This window comes from Callithrix jacchus, chromosome 1 (genome assembly GCF_049354715.1).
Source record: "Callithrix jacchus isolate 240 chromosome 1, calJac240_pri, whole genome shotgun sequence".
Lineage (NCBI taxonomy): Eukaryota > Metazoa > Chordata > Mammalia > Primates > Cebidae > Callithrix > Callithrix jacchus.
This window is the reverse complement of record NC_133502.1, coordinates 207986420-208004698: the sequence shown is the minus strand read 5'-3', so window position 1 is coordinate 208004698 and position 18279 is coordinate 207986420. Positions and strand designations below refer to the sequence as shown.

Sequence of the window (18279 nt, the reverse complement as noted above, 5' to 3'; positions counted from 1 at the left end):
CACGCCAGGCTAATTTTTGTATTTCTAGTAGAGACAGGGTTTCACCGTGTTGGCCAGGCTGGTCTCAATCTCCTGACCTCAGGTAATCCACCCACCTGGACTTCTCAAAGTGCTGGGATTACAGGTGTGAGCCACCAAGCCTGGCCAGAGCCACGCCTTTCTTACCCACCACTGTCAGCTTCCCGAGGGGAGACACATCTGTCTTGGTTAACTAGCATACCCCCCGTAGCAGGTGCTTGGCTCGCACCTGGGGATCACTGGACGGCCTGACCAGTGGAAAGATGCCTCGTGGGGCTGACCCATCACCTTAGCCTTGTGGACCTAGGGGATTTCCTGGCCTTCATGTCATCCATGTCCTGGACTGGTTACTGTGTCAGCCTCTCACTGGGAGCTTGTAGGACACCATCCATCTGGGGCCTCTCTCCTCCCTGGCACCTGGCAGCCAGTTTGTCATCAAGTAAGCTTTAGATGACCATGATGACAATGGCAGTGACAAAGGTGATGATGATTGTATCGTGGAGACCCAAGACACTGAGGCTGAGCTGAGGGTGTGGGTGGCAGGAGAAGGCATGGAACAGATGGGAGCCTTTTCCATCCGCTTCCTCCGGTAACCCTGCTGGTTCCTTCCTGGGCAGGGCACAAGGCGGAGGTGACGGTCAGCCAGGTGTACTCAGGCAGTCTGCGTGTGCTCAATCGCCATTTCTCCCAGGATCTGGCCCGCCGGGAATCTAGTGCCTTCCGCAGTGAAACCGCCAAAGCCCAGAGGATGGTAGGAAAGGATTTGGGGGATGAGAGGGGGGAGTGTGGGAGTGAAAAGAGAGGGGTGGGGTCTGATCACAAGGAGGCAATTGGTAACCCATCTGGTGTACTCACGGGGACCACAGCCCTGCCCCAGGTTGAGGGTGATGGGAAAGTCAGTGGGCACTTGGATCAATCGCACTCGGATTAGATCCTGATCACGCCTCTTACCAGGGGTGGAGTATGACCTTGGGAAAGGTCCCGAAGTACAGCTGACACTGTCGATGACCCACTCCTGCCCCTCCATTACAGGGTGGTGTCCCCCTCCCGCCCCTCCCTTACAGGATGGTATTCCCCTCCCACCCCACCCTTACAGGACAGTGTCCCCCTCCCACCCCTCCCTTACAGGACGGTGACCCCCTCCCGCCCCGATGTTACAGAGCAGTGGTCCCCTCCTGCCCCTCCGTTATAGGGTGGTGGCCCCCTCCTGCCTCACTGTTATAGGGCAGTGGTCCCCTCCTGCCCCTCTGTTACAGAACTGTGGTCCCCTCCCGCCCGTCTGTTACAGGACAGTGGCCCCCTCCCGCCCGTCTGTTACAGAGCAGTGGTCCCCTCCCGCCCCTCTGTTACAGGACAGTGGCCCCCTCCCGCCCCTCTGTTACAGGACAGTGGCCCCCTCCCGCCCCTCTGTTACAGGACAGTGGCCCCCTCCTGCCCCTCTGTTACAGGACAGTGGCCCCCTCCCGCCCCTCTGTTACAGGACAGTGGCCCCCTCCCGCCCCTCTGTTACAGGACAGTGGCCCCCTCCCGCCCCTCTGTTACAGGACAGTGGCCCCCTCCCGCCCCTCTGTTACAGGACAGTGGCCCCCTCCCGCCCCTCTGTTACAGGACAGTGGCCCCCTCCCGCCCCTCTGTTACAGGACAGTGGCCCCCTCCCGCCCCTCTGTTACAGGACAGTGGCCCCCTCCCGCCCCTCTGTTACAGGACAGTGGCCCCCTCCCGCCCCTCTGTTACAGGACAGTGGCCCCCTCCCGCCCCTCTGTTACAGGACAGTGGCCCCCTCCCGCCCCTCCGTTACAGGACAGTGGTCCCCTCCTGCCCCTCTGTTACAGGACAGTGGTCCCCTCCCGCCCCTCTGTTACAGGACAGTGGTCCCCTCCCGCCCCTCTGTTACAGGACAGTGGTCCCCTCCCGCCCCTCTGTTACAGGACAGTGGTCCCCTCCCGCCCCTCTGTTACAGGACAGTGGTCCCCTCCTGCCCCTCTGTTACAGGACAGTGGTCCCCTCCTGCCCCTCTGTTACAGGACAGTGGTCCCCTCCTGCCCCTCTGTTACAGGACAGTGGTCCCCTCCCGCCCCTCTGTTACAGGACAGTGGCCCCCTCCCGCCCCTCTGTTACAGGACAGTGGTCCCCTCCTGCCCCTCTGTTACAGGACAGTGGCCCCCTCCCGCCCCTCTGTTACAGGACAGTGGCCCCCTCCCGCCCCTCTGTTACAGGACAGTGGCCCCCTCCTGCCCCTCTGTTACAGGACAGTGGCCCCCTCCTGCCCCTCTGTTACAGGACAGTGGCCCCCTCCTGCCCCTCTGTTACAGGACAGTGGCCCCCTCCTGCCCCTCTGTTACAGGACAGTGGCCCCCTCCCGCCCCTCTGTTACAGGACAGTGGCTCACTGCACGGAGGCTGGTCTACTACCTGCCACTTTCAGGCTACAGGACCACTGGCCAGCAGCGTAGCCCAGAAGTGCTAGAGCAATATTCTCAGGAGCACCCTTGAGCCATGGGCGCTGGCATGGGTGGATCAATACTGCAGCTTCCTTGGCCCTGGCAGGAGGAAGTTCAGAGAAAGTTCCAGGCTGTCTCCCAGAGGTGCCGTGCTGGGCAGAGCTCAGATGCTCTCAGGTCTCCCCTGCACATTCACGGCCTGGGTTGGTTGCCCACTTTCCAGCCTCTCTCCCCCTCCCAACTACTGTTTCCCATCTTCACCTCCAAATCAGCCACTAGCCCACTTTCTCAATGGCGTGTCTGCTTCTGAGGGACCCACCCTGAAGCTGTTTCCTCCTCCATATTGTAGGGTGATAACAGCGCCTGGCTGCGGGTTCGTTGGGGGTTGCAGTGAGGCTGAGATAACGGAACACTATTCCCACACTGTGCAAAGGCTTCAGTGCCTGCAGTCCTGCGGCCACATCGTAGTTGCAGATGGGCAAAAACTCCAGCCAACTGTGCCACTCATCAGAGCCACTGGCTTGTCCCAGGCTATGGGAGGAGGCAGGGAGGGGACCCAGAAGCTCAGTGGGGTTTTTCAGAGTAGAAGAGTGACTTTTGGCAAGGGGCAGAGAGGTCATTGGCAGTTCGGGTGGAGGTGAAAGCCAGCTGTAGTGGGAGAGGAAGGAAGGGGACGGGGTGTGAGTTTCACGTGTGCCCTGGCCCGGCCATGGAGTGGCTGTGAGCAAGCCTGTCCACCTTGGAGGCTCCTGCATGGAGCAGGGCTGCTGGGAGGAGCAGAGAGCACCCCGAGGTAAGAAGCAACTTGGTCTGCCCTGCAGAGGGTCCCAGGGGCTCTTGTATTCCCTCCTCACAGCTCAAGGAGCTCATTGCCAGCACCCGCCTGGGAACTCACTACAACTCCAGCTCCGTCTATTCCTTTGGGTGAGTTGTCCTTGCCCCTGGCCAGCCCCTGCTAGGATCTGAGATTCGAAGAATGGGAGGGGGCTCTGTAGGCTTCTGATGCAATGCCTTCATGTTTAAAATGGGGAAACTAGGCCAGGCGCGGTTGCTCGCGCCTGTAATCCCAGAACTTTGGGAGGCCAAGGTGGGTGGATCGCGAGCTCAAGAGATTGAGACCATCCTGGCCAACATGGTGAAACCCCATCTCTACTAAAAATACAAAAATGAGCTGGGCATGGTGGTCACATGGCTGTAATCCCAGCTACTTGGGAGGCTGAGGCAGGAGAATCAGAATTGCTTTAACCTCGGAGGCGGAGGTTGCAGTGAGCCAAGATTGTGCCACTGTACTCCAGGCTGCCGAGAGAGCAAGACTCCATCTCAAAAAATAAAAAATGGGAAACTAAGACACAGAGAGGGAACTTGGCTTCCTGCATGTGACCTTCCCTTCACTGAGCTCATCTGTGGAATGGGAACGTAGGTGTGATAGGTTCACACCAGGCAGTGACTGTGATGGCTCGTCGAGGTCCTGACACCATCAGGTGAGGCCATGCTGGGGGGGATGGGGGTAAGAGCATCGGCTCCAGGACCCGGCTGCCCTGTTCACATCTGGTTCTGCTACTTGCAGCATAGTCTATGGCACGCAAGTTAACCTCTGGTGCCTCAGTTTTCTCATTCGTAAAATGGGAATGATGAGAATGCCTCCTTCAGAGGTTGCTAGGAGCCTTCAGCATGAAGACTGGAGTGCAGGAAGCGCTCAGCGTGCACGAGCAGGGGCGGGCTGGGGCCAGACCTCAGAATCCTTCCCTGGACCCTCTCTCTCCTGCCTGCTTCAGGGAAGGACCCCTCACCTGCTTCTTCTGGTTCATTCTTCAAATCCCCGAGCACCGCCGGCCGATGCTGAGCCCCGAGGTGGTGCAGGCGCTGCTGATGGAGGAGCTGCTGTCCACGGTCAACAGCTCGGCTGCCGTCCCCTACCGGAACGAGTACGAGGTGGATCCCGAGAGCCTAGTGATCCTGGGTCAGTACTGGGAGCGAGCGGGAACGTGGGGTCAGCCTCATAAGGTTGGGGGAAACAGCTGTGGTGAGGCCCGGGGAGGCTGCCTGCCAGGGCTGGGGTGCTGTCAGGGCAGGCCCCCTGGAGAGGCCCCCAGGTAAGGGAGCAGTGCCATTGCATTCAGGCAGCCGGGACAGAAGGCAGGGTGAGGGGCGCTTGGGGTGAATCTCAGACAAGGCTGGCTCCAAGAGTCTCTTTTAATTTTATTTCCATTGTATTTTCTGTGTTTATTTGTTTCCTTTAACAGAAGCCAGTGTGAAAGATATAGTTGCGCTGAATTCCACGCTGGGTACGCTCCTTGTTTGTTCTTCGTTCCGCATTTTGCTTTTGAGTTGGTTTTCCTTGGTTTTGTTGTGTGTCAGGAGGCCACGGGGCTGCTACGGTGGGTGCAGGGAGCCCGGGCCGAGACTCACCGGGGGGTGCCGTGGTGCACTCCCTCATGGGTCCCCAGCAAGTCTTGATGAGTACAAGGAGAGGAGGTGGTGGTGTCTTGTGGACGGGTGTGTATGCATTCCTGTGTGGGCATGAAGATGAACCAGGTTTAGCAGTCCACAAATGTGACTCTCCTTCTCTATCACTGACTTCACCCTGCCTCCAAGCCACTGTTTGCACTCATGCTAGAAAACCATCTTGCCAATTCACGGTTTATCAGTCATGTTGGTTTTAATACTTGGTCCTTTGGAGGCAGCAGTGCCGTGGCATTCAAGAACGCTCCTTCCACTTCTTCCTTTCCTTCCCAGTCAGGCTCATCAGCCCGACCTCCCTACCTGGTGTCATATCGCTAGAGTCACCTTACTTTTCTCCAAGCGGACCCACAATCTTTCAGCTGACTAGCAGCGTCGCCACGCTGCACAAGCAGGAGGTGCTCTGCTAAGTTGTAGTTTGTGTGAGTGGTGCAGTGCACCCACTGGGCTGCTGGACTCTGTGGCCCCTCAATTCTGAGATTCCTCCTACACTATCTAGCGTTGTCACCTGGAGCCAAGGTGGGGGTGAGCGTCTCAACCCCTTCTCAGGGAGGGAGGCAGAGTTTAAACCCCTGTTGTACTTTTCCCTGCCTTCCCCCTTCCCATCCTGCTGGCAGAATGCTTGAGCCTTGTTGAGTGGAGGTGATGAGGTCAAAGGACAATTTTCAAAGAGGTGAAATCAGGATTCTCATACAAAGATAGAGTGACCACATGTCGCAGATATGTTCAGCTGATTAATGGGAGAGCCAGCGGACTGGTAAAGAATGTAAGAAACTGATCTATCTATCCATCTACCTACCTACCTATCTACCTACCTACCTACCAGCTACCTACCTATCTACCTACCTACCTACCTACCTATGTACCTATCTACCTACCTACCTACCTACCTATCTACCTACCTACCTACCTACCTACCAGCTACCTACCTATCTACCTACCTACCTACCTACATACCTATCTACCTACCTACCTACCTACCTACCTATCTACCTACCTATCTACCTACCTACCTATCTACCTACCTACCTACCTACCTATCTACCTACCTACCTACCTACCAGCTACCTACCTATCTACCTACCTACCTACCTACCTACGTACCTATCTACCTACCTACCTACGTACCTATCTACCTACCTACCTACCTACCTACCTATCTACCTACCTACCTACCTACCAGCTACCTACCTACCTACCTACGTACCTATCTACCTACCTACCTACGTACCTATCTACCTACCTACCTACCTACCTACCTATCTACCTACCTACCTACCTACCTATCTACCTACCTACCTACCTACCTACCTTTCTACCTACCTACCTACCTTTCTACCTACCTACCTATCTACCTACCTACCTACCTACCTACCTTTCTACCTACCTACCTATCTACCTACCTACCTACCTACCTATCTACCTACCTACCTACCAGCTACCTACCTATCTACCTACCTACCTACCTACGTACCTATCTACCTACCTACCTACGTACCTATCTACCTACCTACCTACCTACCTATCTACCTACCTACCTACCTACCAGCTACCTACCTATCTACCTACCTACCTACCTACCTACGTACCTACGTACCTATCTACCTACCTACCTACCTACCTACCTATCTACCTACCTACCTACCTATCTACCTACCTACCTACCTACCTTTCTACCTACCTACCTATCTACCTACCTACCTACCTACCTACCTTTCTACCTACCTTTCTACCTACCTACCTACCTTTCTACCTACCTACCTACCTACCTACCTACCTACCTTTCTACCTACCTACCTACCTATCTACCTACCTACCTACTTACCTATCTACCTTTCTACCTACCTACCTACCTACCTATCTACCTATCTACCTACCTTTCTACCTATCTGCCTACCTACCTAGCTATCTACCTACCTACCTACCTTTCTACCTACCTACCTACCTACCTTTCTACCTACCTACCTATCTACCTACCTACCTTTCTACCTACCTACCTACCTTTCTACCTACCTACCTACCTACCTATCTACCTACCTACCTACCTTTCTACCTACCTACCTACCTATCTACCTACCTACCTACTTACCTATCTACCTACCTTTCTACCTACCTACCTATCTACCTCCCTCCCTACCTACCTACCTACCTACCTACCTATCTACCTACCTACCTTTCTTCCTACCTACCTACCTATCTACCTACCTACCTACCTATCTACCTATCTACCTCCCTCCCTCCCTCCCTGTCTGCCTGCTTGGCTACCTGCCTGTTTATCTAGTTATCTAGCTAGCTAGCTGTTAATCTGTCAATCTGTTTGTTTATCTATTATACATATATTGATTGATCTATCTCTATCTAGCTGTCTATCTAAGCTGTCTACCTAGTTGTCTGTCCAGCTATCAATCATCTATTTGTCTAACTACTTACCTATATATGTGTGTATATATATATATATGTACGTATATAAATGCGTGTGTGTGTGTGTGTGTGTGTGTGTGTGTATTTTGGAGATGGAGTCTCACTCTGTCACCTAGGCTGGAGTACATTTGGGTGATCGCGGCTCACTGCAACCTCAGTCTCTCGGGTTCAAGCGATTCTCCAGCCTCAGCCTTCCAAGTAGCTCGGATTACAGATGCCTGCCACCGCACCCAGCTAATTATTGTATTTTTAGCAGAGAATGGGTTTCGCTATGTTGGCCAGGCTGGTCTCGAACATCTGACCTCAGGTGATCTGCCCGCCTTGACCTCCCAAAGTGCTGGAGTTACAGGCATGAGCCACTGTACCTGGCTGACTTTTATATCTTTTAATGATTGAAAAAGGTCCTATGGGGCCAGGAACGGTGGCTCACGCCTGTAATCCCAGCACTTTGGGAGACCAAGGTGGGCAGATCACCTGAGCTGAGGAGTTCAAGACGAGCCTGGCCAAGATGGCAAAACCCCGTCTCTACTAAAAATACAAATTTAGCCGGGCGTGGTGGCCGGTGCCTCTAGTCCCAGCTCCTCAGCAGGCTGAGGCAGGAGAATCGCTTGAATCCAGGAGGCAGAGCTTGCAGTGAGCCAAGATTGTGTCACTGCACTCCAGTCTGGGTGACAGAGTGAGGCTCTGTATAAGAAGGAAGGAAGGGAGGGAGGGAGGAAGGGAGGAGGGGTGGGTCCTACGGAAGGCTGTTTCCCCCCTGTTGTAGAAGAGCCTGTGTAATAGCCTCATGTTGCCTTGTACCTGTGTGTCCCCATGTTCCTGGCAGTTATTCTGTAATTATCTGTGCTCAGTGGGTGTTCATTTCATGAGTGAATGATTGAACAAATGAATGAATGCATGAATGAGGAGGCTGCTTCAGTGCACGTCCAGAGCAGAGTCTCAGGGGGCAGAGATAACCACTTAAATCCTTCAGGTCGACTTTTGGAGCACTTCCTCCACGCCAGTCCCAATTCCTGTACTAGGGACACCAGGATGACCATGTCCTCACCCCTGCCCTTGGAGGAGCTTCAAGCCCCATGAGGGAGACAGACACATAAACAGATTCTCATAACAACAAGTGCCAGTGTGAGAATGGAGGTCCCAGTGGCAGTGGAGAGAGGGAATTCTTCCTTCCAAAGCAGAGGGGGTGTGCCGCAGGCCTCACACACAGCCCCAGATCTACAGGCAAAAGGGGTTTGCTCCTGACTGGGGGATCCTGGAAGACTTCATGGAGAGGGCATCAGATTTGGGCAGAGGCCGGGCATGGTGGCTCACGCCTGTAATCCCAGCACCCTGGGAGGCTGAGTTGAGCTGATCACCTGAGGTCAGGAATTCAAGACCAGCCTGGCCAAGATGGCAAAACCCCGTCTCTACTAAAAATACAAAGTTAGCCTGGCATGGTGGTCCACTCCCGTAATCCCAGCTACTCCGGAGGCTGAGGCAGGAGAATCACTTGAACCCAGGGGATGGAGTTTACAGTGAGCCAAGATCGTGCCATTGCACTCCAGCCTGGCAATAAAGTGAGACTCTGCTTAGGGGGGAAAATAAATCAGCTGGGCATGGTGGCATGCACTTGCAGTCCTAGCTACTTGGGGGCAGAGGAGGGGAGGCTAAGGTGGGAGGATCTCTCGAGCTCAGGAGGTCAAGTCTGCATCACTGCACTCCTGCCTGGGTGACAGGCTGTCTCAACAAATAATTTTAAAAAGAAAAAGAAATAGATTCGGACCTGGCAGGGGGTAGGGGCTCCCTGGGCAGAGGGGAACACCCCAAGCATGTTCAGTTACTTCCTCCCAGCCCCCAGAGGGGTCAGGCTCCCTGAAGATATTTCTGATTAACAAGAGGTTAGCACACACCTCTCCACTCTCCACTAAATTCACCTCAAAAAAAAAAAAAAAAAGGTATTAAGTGGCAAGAGCAAAGAATCTGCTTGGAGCAAGATTTAAAGAACACAAAACCCTTGGAAGAGCCAGGCATCTTTCCCCAGCTGCTGGTGGCAGCCCTGTCCCTTCCCTAGGCAGATACTATTGGTCTCTCCCTGGGAAGGTCAGCTCCCCACTGGAGCCAGGATGGAAGGGGTCAGGGAGAAGGGGCTGAGCCATAGGTGGCAGCCTCAGAACAAAATGTATTCACCTCGATTCCCTTCCTGGTCCTCGGCACTGCCCAGAGGAGGTGGTAGGTCAGGGATGATTATGGCATCCATTTGACAGAACTCGGAGTCGCTAAGCCACTGGCCCAGACTCACACAGCTGCTGAGTGTTGGTGCTAGGTGGGGAGGGTAGTGCCCCTCCCTCCTCTCCATTTCCTTCCCCCTACCCACTCTCCCCTGGGGGCTCAGCAGATGGCTAGTCTGGGGGGCTGCCCTCAGGCTGACCAAGCTGATGGGACCTTTGCTTGTGTGTGGCCTTCCAAAGAAGACATTTTAAAGCAGAGAGAATAGACTGAAAACTCAGATTATTATTATTTTTTGAGACGGGGTCTCACTCTGTCTCTCAGGCTGGAGTGCAGCGGCATGATCTTGGCTCACTGCAACCTCTGCCCCCACCCCCACCCCCAGGTTCAAGCGATTCTCCTGCCTCAGCCTCCTGAGTAGCTGGGACTAAAGGTGCATGCCACCACGCCCAGCTCATTTTTATATTTTTAGTAGAGACGGGGGTTTCACCTTGTTGGCCAGGGTGGTCTCAATCTCCTGACCTCCTGATCCACCCGCCTCAGCCTCCCAAAGTATTGGGATTACAGGTGTGAGCCAGGGTGCCCGGCCAAAACTCAGGTTTTATAACTTCACATCACCAGGCTGCCTCCCACATCCCAGGTTCGTTCCTAAATCCCCACTGACTCCTGGAAGAACACCAGGCTTCTGGGGAAGTTTAAATGAGACACTGGATGATCCACGAGAGGGGGTATGTTCACTGCCAGACCCTGGTGCCTAGATCAAACACACAGTAGGTGGACAGTCACTGTTTTGAATGAATGAATGAATGAATGAATGAATGATGTAGGTGGTACTGCTCTGCTGCTTTGTAAGTTCTGGCAGTGCATCAGAGCTTACGGATTAGATGGAAGAGCAGAGGCTCACTGGTGTGTGGTGTGATGGCGAAGAGGTGTGAAGTGAGGCAGCCGTGAGATGGGCTAGGTCTGAGCCTCGGCGGGGCCAGCTTCGGGGTGGCACATCACAGGCCTTTCTCCCCAGTCATACCTGCTCCCTCTCCCTCACACTCGCCTGAGGAACAGGCACTGCCTTTACTGGGCCCCTACTGTGTGAGGTGCTGTGCTGGGCACCCAAAGGTGCATCATCCCACAGCCTGCTGGTGGTCCTGCCAGGGTTGTGTTATCGTCTTGTTCTACAGATGAGGAAACTGAGGCTCAGGAAAGATCAGGTGGTGGCTGGGCAAACCCAGGTCTGTGCAATGGGCACAATCGTTGTGGGCATTCTGCTCCGTTTCTGGCCTGTAGCAAATGCTGGATAAGTACTCGTTTTGTTCTGATAGCTTCACTATCAGTAGCTCAAAGCTCATGTCCTCCCACCAGGGCAGCCTCCCAGACCCCTCCTTTGGGCACTCCCTTCTCTCTATGGGAAGCGAAGCCCTTATTCCCTCTCCTCTTCACTGCAGGTGGCCTCACTGGTCTCCACAGTGTAGCTCACAGCAGCCAGAGGAGTGTTGGTCCAAGCCAGCCCGTGTCCCAGCCTTGCCCGACCTTCCGTGGCTCCCCACAGCTGCAGGAGAAAGCGGCACCCGTCCTGGGAGTGGCCTGGGCCAGGCCTCCCTGCCTTTAGCTTGTCCTCTGGCTACACATGCCCTGCGTACACTTTCCTCAAAGCCACCCAGCTCGCCCCAGCCTCTTTGCTCACGCTGGGACCCCCAGGATGCCCCCAGGCCACAGGAGCCGTCACCTCCTGAGCTATTCTTGACTGTTCTGCGCGTCTGTCCCTGCTGTCGTCCATGGCCCCAGGCAGAGACTGGATCTTTACCTGAGCTTTACTCAGAAGGCACGAAGCTCAGTGGGTGTCGATTCCATGAGCGAATGACTGAACCAATGAATGAATGTGTGAATGAGGATACTGACAAGGGAATGCAGCCAGGAAAGGGAAGGATATGGGCCAGAGCGTGTCTGTCCGTCCCCACCAGGCTCCCCTGCCCATCCCATCCTGCCTGAGGGAGGACCTCGAGGGATCTGGCTCCCAGGGTCCCCTCCTCCTGGCTCACAGGAGTCAGGGGCTGTGCCCCTCTCCCCCCTCCAGGCTGTTATCGCTACAGCTACATTGGCCAGGGCCAGGTCCTCCGGCTGAAGGGACCCGACCAACTGGCCCCCAGCTGCCTGTGGCATCTGCAGGGCCCCGAGGACCTCATGCTCAAACTCCGGCTGGAGTGGATGCAGGCTGAGTGCCGGGACCGACTGGCCATGTATGACGTGGCTGGGCCTCTGGAGAAGAGACTCATCACCTCGTGAGTCCCTGGGAAGTAGGGTGGGAGGGAGGTCTGGAGAGGGGACTGGCTGATGGTGGGGGGGGGTGTGTCAAAAGTCACAGGCAGCATTCTTAGACAAGGGTGGTAGGACCTTAGGCCTGGGTACCTGGGAGCCCAGCAGGGATAGGGGAGAGGAGGCTGGAGATGGTTGTGTACTTCGGGCACTTTCCCTCGCCAAGCCTCAGTCTTCCCATCTGGAACAAAGCTGTTCTAGGTCAGCTCTGGGAGGCACCTGGCTTGTTGGCATGCTTCAGGGTCTGGGCGCAACCTGGGCTTTCAACCCCTGGGCTCATTCCTAAACCCTGACTGCCTCCTGGCTGAACACCCACCCTCCCTGCTTCCCAGCTTCTGGTGGGGTTTAAATGAGATATTAGATGCTCCATGGGAGGGGCTATCTTTACTGCCAGACCCTGGTGCTTAGAGCAGATGCACAGTAGTTTTGAGTGAATGAACAAATGATGTAGGCGGTGCCGCTTTGCAAGTTCTAGCAATGCCTCGAAGCTCATGGATTAAATGTAAGAGCAGAGAGGCTCACTGGGGTGTGGGTGTGGGTGTGGGGTGTGATGGGGAGCTCCCTGCCTCCTAGCTGTGTACCCTAAGGCAAGTTACTTTGCCTCTCAGCACGTCAATTTTTTTTTTAACCTGTAAAATGGGTTCCCAGTCATGCTTACCTTCGAGGGTCACTGGAGGATTTAAATCAGACTGTCTGTGCCGCGATCCTCACACCTAGTGAGTGCCCAGTCAACGCTAGCCATTATTGCTGTCATTATATATAGTCTAAGCGGGGCTGGCCACAACAGGCATTGAGTGGCAGGAGTGGTTTGGACTTTGATATTTGGTAAGTGGGGAGCTATTGATAGTTCTTGAGCAGAGGAGCAGGGCTTTAGGGCATGAGATATGGTGTGGAGTACATAAGTGATTTGGATCAGAGGGTAAGTGGCAGGGGGTGGGGAGCAGGGACTGGAAATGGCCTTGACCTTCAGGAGCCTGGTCACCCTCCCACAGGATGGGGAGACAGGTGTCGGCCTGCGAAGCTCCGCAGGAGGTGGGGAAGATGCTGGGCTGGGCAGTTCTCAGAGATTGCTTGTTGAGCACTTATTTTGTGCTGGGCGCCAGGTTGATGCCTCTTCAGTCTCACTTGGGCCATGGACAACCTCTAGGCAGATGGGAGGAAACTAGTGTGCTCAGATCAAGGACAGTCTTTGAATGTGAGCTGGCAGACGTTCTTGCCACACCCCTCCCGCAGAGCCTCTCCGGGCTGCTGTCTGCTTGCCACCCTTCCTGCTGCCCCGCTGGGTGTCACCTCGATCTAGGGGCGTGTGTGGACTGAGTTCCTGGAGGGCTCTGGGAAGTGCAGAGAAGCCAGACACCATCTGACTTCCAGGTCCAAAAAGGGTGGGGATGCTTAGGGGTTTACCCTGGGGCTTCTCTGGGTATCCCTCAGCCTGAGGTTGGGAGGGGACCTGACTGCCAGGCCCAGCTCTGTTCCTACTCACTGTGGCTCCTGGTGACTCCCCGGTCCCAGACCTTTAGAGAAGCTCTAAAATGATGGGTCAGGCCCAGGGGCCAACACACAGTCAGGGAGGCTACTGGGTCGCTCACTTATGGGGAGGCGGGGCTGTTCGTTTCTTATAAATTGGTCCATCAGATGTGCTGGGACTCCAGAGAGCGCCGTCATTGGTGCTGGGAAGCTTGGTGGAGGTTGGTGAGAGGGCGAAAGGGAGCTGGAGCACCCGTCTGAGATGGGCAGACCAGGGGTACCTACATATGTGGGAGGGTACCAGCCATCAAGGTCAGTGCCTAGCACAGGCCTGTCTCTGCCACGGACTGCTGGTGGGGCCTCAATTTCCCCATCTGGTAGTCATGCAGCTGACCGCGACAGTGTCAACAGGGTCTTTTCAGGGCTGACATTCCAGACTTCTAAAAGCCCAGAAGTCTAAGATATGGATATTTGTTCTTGAGCCTCCCAGGCACCAAGTTCTGGGCAGATTTCTGGGGTACCCTGGGGGTCACCAGACCACACCTGCTTGCTCCTTCCCACCCTCGGACAAGGCCAGGAGTTGCGGTGCGGCCAGCCAGAGGGGTGGTCTCTGCAGATGGCAGTCTAGTCTCCCCGCCAGGGATGCTAGGGGTCACAGTGATTCTGTAGCAGGGGGAGGGGACTGGGGAGGGAGCATGGGACTCAAGCCATCATCATCAAACTGTAAGTTCCAGAAGTCTGGGGAACCTCCTGGCCTCTCTCATCTGAGGAGCTGGACTGGCCTTTGGAGGACCCTCCATCTGTCCTTTGGGGCCAGGGAGACAGACACCTCCCCATGGACAGATAGCGGTCTGGTAGCAGACCTGGGCCCCGAACCCAGATGTCCAGACTCCTGCCCACCTCCCGCAGCAGCCACCTGCCACTCCCCTCCCAGACCCCGGCCCACCCTTGCTGCCTCTCTCTGCTCCACCAGGGTGTATGGCTGCAGCCGCCAGGAGCCCGTGGTGGAAGTCCTGGCATCGGGGGCCGTCATGGCGGTGGTCTGGAAAAAGGGCCTGCACAGCTACTACGACCCCTTCGTGCTCTCCGTGCAGCCGGTGGTCTTCCAGGGTGAGGGGCTAGGGGTCCCTGGGGCAGGGGAGGGGTGTGGTAGAATCCCAGGGCCCTCCGCTGGGCTCACTCCTCACCTTCTTTGCACAAACTGAGGATGAGATGGGGAGAGGGAAGGTTCTGGAAGCTCCCGCTGCTCTCCACTCCCCACCCCGGCCCCCCTTTTCCTTCCGCCACGTGCGATTCCACTCCCCTCTTTTCCCTCATCCTCCACCCATGTGTCCGCAGTCTCTCTCCTTCCCCTCCCTCCTCTCTCTCCCTCCTCCTTTCTGCTTTTCTCTTTTCTGTGCTGACTGCCTCTCCTCCTTCCTCACTCCTGTGAACCTGTGTCCCCTCCCCTTTGCTCCCCACCCCCTCCCGGCCCTCTCCCCACCCCGCACCAACCAGTGGCTGGGCCTGGAACGCGGGTCTGTTTGCAGCAGGACCAAGAACGCGTTTGATTCCGCCCTAGACAGTCCGTGCACTGCCAAGGCAAGAGGGCGCTTGAGGGACGATGGCAGCACAGCCAGGCCGCAGCCCCCTGGTGTGGCGGGTCCCTACTGCCTCCTAGCCCCCCACCCTCCTCCTGCTTGGAGACCTCCCTCCTTGCCCCCTTCCCAGGAAGGGCAGGTCCCACCCCATGCTGGACAGCTGTTCTGGGCCTGGGCCAGCGTGCCTCTGGGCAGGAGGCTCAAACTTTGCCATTTCTGGAGCTCGGGAGGGGAGGGTGGCAGAGGGGAGGCCACCGAGTGTTGGCAGCTGCTTCTCCCCCACCCCTCTCCCCACTCTGCTCCCTCCCACTTCAGGTCCCCACCCTCTCCCTGGTTCTACAGCACGCTCTCCAGCAGGGACCTGGGTCCCCAGCTGGCCACTCCGGGGCCCTAAGTGGGTAGCAGAGTTGTTCTCTTGCGAGTTTGACACAGGCTCGATCGCAGAGGGAACAAGGGGCTTTGGGGACCCCGGCCCCATGGAAAGGTGGCCAAGGCAGCTGAGGATGCTCCTGTCCTGCCCCCTGGGCCCCTCAGCTCCTCCCTAAGTAGCCTCAACCAAGACACCCCTTTCCTGTGAAGCTCATCTTCAGAAGGGAGTACAGCTCTCTCTCCCACAGCAGCCGCACCGCGAGGCCTGTGCAGGTGTGAATGCATTTTGTAAACTGGCAAGTGCTGGCCGGGCGCGGTGGCTCACGCCTATAATCCCAGCACTTTTGGAGGCTGAGGTGGGTGGATCACGAGGTCAAGAGATCGAGGCCATCCTGGTCATCAAGGTGAAACCCTGTCTCTACTAAAAATACAAAAATTAGCTGGGCATGGTGGCGCGTGCCTGTAATCCCAGCTACTCAGGAGGCTGAGGCAGGAGAATTGCCTGAACCCAAGAGGCGGAGGTTGTGGTGAGCCGAGATCGCACCATTGCACTCCAGCCTGGGTAACAAGAGCGAAACTCTGTCTCAAAAGAAACAAACAAACAAACAAACAAAAAAGTGGCAAGTGCTGTCCCTCGAAGGTCAGTAACAAACACAGATCGAACACTTACCACCCGCCAGGCTGTCTGAATGTTTTATGTCTATTCAATCCACTCTACTACCCTATGAGGCATGTCCCGGTTTTCCAGATGAGGAAACTGAGGCCCAGGCTCACACAGTCACACTCAACCGCAGGGCTTTGCTGGCAGAGGTGGCAGGGGTGGTGGGGTTACAAGCTGCGCCTGCCTGCTGGGAGGTGCAGCCAAGGGACCCTGTGTAACGGCTGCTCTCCTGGCCCAGCCTGCGAGGTGAACGTGACGCTGGATGACAGGCTGGACTCCCAGGGTGTCCTCAGCACCCCATATTTCCCCAGCTACTACTCGCCTCGTACGCACTGCTCCTGGCACCTCACGGTGAGCCCCCACCCTGCCTGACCACCTGCCCTCTGCCCCAAGCACCCCCCCCCAGGTCCCTGGGGACCCAGGACGAGAGGGGATAGTGTCCCACCTCTGCTGAAGCCCCCACAGGCTGAGCCCTGGGTACAAATCCTGCCAGGGTGGAGAGGGGTGTGGGCAAGGTCTCCCTCTGTGGGTTACAGCAATGCCTGTTTGTTGAGTGACTGATAGACTGTAACCCCACCTGGTATTCTATGTCTCCTGCTCTTTGTTGTTAAGGAGTGGGTTCACCAACCTGGGCACACCCCATGGGCCACCTGATGGCCTACCAGCCTAGTCACACCCCACAGCCACCTAATGGCCCTCTCCTCCCTCCCAGGTGCCCTCGCTGGACTACGGCTTGGCCCTCTGGTTTGACGCCTATGCACTGAGAAGGCAGAAGTCCGATTTGCCATGCACCCAGGGCCAGTGGACAATCCAGAACCGGAGGTACCACTTCCTCTCCTCCCTCCGGCTTCCTTTCCTCCCTCCTCCCCCTCTCTTCCCTCCCCTAGAGGTAGCCCCCCCACAATGGGAGCCAAGTCCCCAACGTCAGAGGGGCAGCAGAGGTAGAGACAGAGGTAGAAGCAGAGGCTCAGGCCTGTGGCCTTGACCTTGTCCTCATCCTGGCCCCTGCCCTGGCCACAGCTTCCCCTCCAGCCACCCCAGAGGACTCAGACATACGTTTGGTCATCAGACACCTTGGATGTTGGTTCTGATTATAGCAACATGGTTTTATTTCCTTGGGTGCTGTAACCCCCTCTGGCACCCTTGATCCTTCAATAAAATAATTCCAGAGCCAAAGGACTCGTGGGCGCTTCGGTGTCTTTTCCCTAAACCCACAGAAGTACAATCAGAGACGCCTCTCCCTTAGCATGACCCTCTGCTGCACAGCCAGGGCCCAAGGCCATTTCACAAGCTAATGTGGAAATCAGGGGTGCCCTGAACCCCCCAAATCTCCAACAGGGCACTTGCCCCCTTTGGTAACTCGTTTCTGACAAAGAAGTGAGTCCTTCCAGGGACGTGAGCAAGAGACAGTGGGGTCAGGCTAAGTGACCACCGTCACCAGCCAGGGTCACTATGGCATGAGGCCGGCACGTGCCCACCAGGTCTGGCCACCGGAAGGCCATGGGTGGTGCAGACAGCTTCAGAGGCCTGGGGTGGGCAGGGAGGCAGGGAAACAGACACAGGGGTATGGACAGGTTTTCATGTGTCTGGGAAGAAAAGAGAACTAGGAGATTCGAGGAAGGGGGCATTTAAGATGGGAGAGATTCCATATCTAAACTGTGTGGGTCACCCCAGCATCCCCAGAGGGAGAGGAGGCGGCTCAGGGGCAGGTAATATTGTTTAGAGGGTGGACGGCGGGTGAGGGGAGAGAAGGCCCTCAAGTGGCTCCGTTGTTACGGGGCAGAGGTTTGGAGAGAGAAGAGGAATATTAAAGAAGAGGTGGCAGAGCCAGGGACACCCTTCCGCCTGGAATCCAGGGTGAAGAATGTCATGTCAGGGTCAGGAAAGAGGAGACTACCCCTCATCACAGGCTGGGCGTCTGCCCTCCCTTCCAACCCTGGAATTCTGGGGGTCTAATGAGTTAAGAGTCTAGTAGGCAAGGTCTGTCATTTCTTGGTTTCACAGAGTTTGAGAATCCAAGGCACCAGTCTTGGGAGCTGCCAACATCGGAGGGCTCTGGGACTTCAGAACCCTTGGCTTTCCGGGGTCTGTGTCCCGCACACCAAGACCTGGACTTTGCTTGTTGGTTGATCCTATTCGAAAGGATCATCCAGACACAGGTGACAGAGCATGGCAAGGTTCGCTTGACTCCTTTGTGCAGTTTCTCTGGGACTAGACTGAAAGAAAGGAGAAGAAATATCCATGGTGTGATTTAGCCCTGTGCTGTTGGGGTGACACGGGGTGTGACTTCAGGCCTGTGCTGTTGGGGTGACACGGGGTGTGACTTCAGGCCTGTGCTGTTGGGGTGA

At 56.0% G+C, this 18279-nt stretch overlaps 1 protein-coding gene across 3 annotated transcripts in view; it reads left to right on the top strand.

Moving 5' to 3' along the window:
* TMPRSS6 (transmembrane serine protease 6) overlaps positions 1–18279 on the top strand; it is a 67234-nt gene that overhangs the window by 31288 nt on the left and 17667 nt on the right. For 2 of the 3 annotated variants that reach the window (XM_054241006.2, XM_035271675.3), the window contains exons 3-10: positions 636–769; positions 3315–3382; positions 4234–4418; positions 4702–4743; positions 11616–11820; positions 14295–14431; positions 16170–16282; positions 16644–16753. In XM_054241006.2, coding sequence (XP_054096981.2) covers positions 636–769; positions 3315–3382; positions 4234–4418; positions 4702–4743; positions 11616–11820; positions 14295–14431; positions 16170–16282; positions 16644–16753 — 994 coding nt within the window. The remainder of the gene's footprint in view (positions 1–635; positions 770–3314; positions 3383–4233; positions 4419–4701; positions 4744–11615; positions 11821–14294; positions 14432–16169; positions 16283–16643; positions 16754–18279) is intronic. The other variant, XM_035271681.3, reaches the window with a different exon arrangement.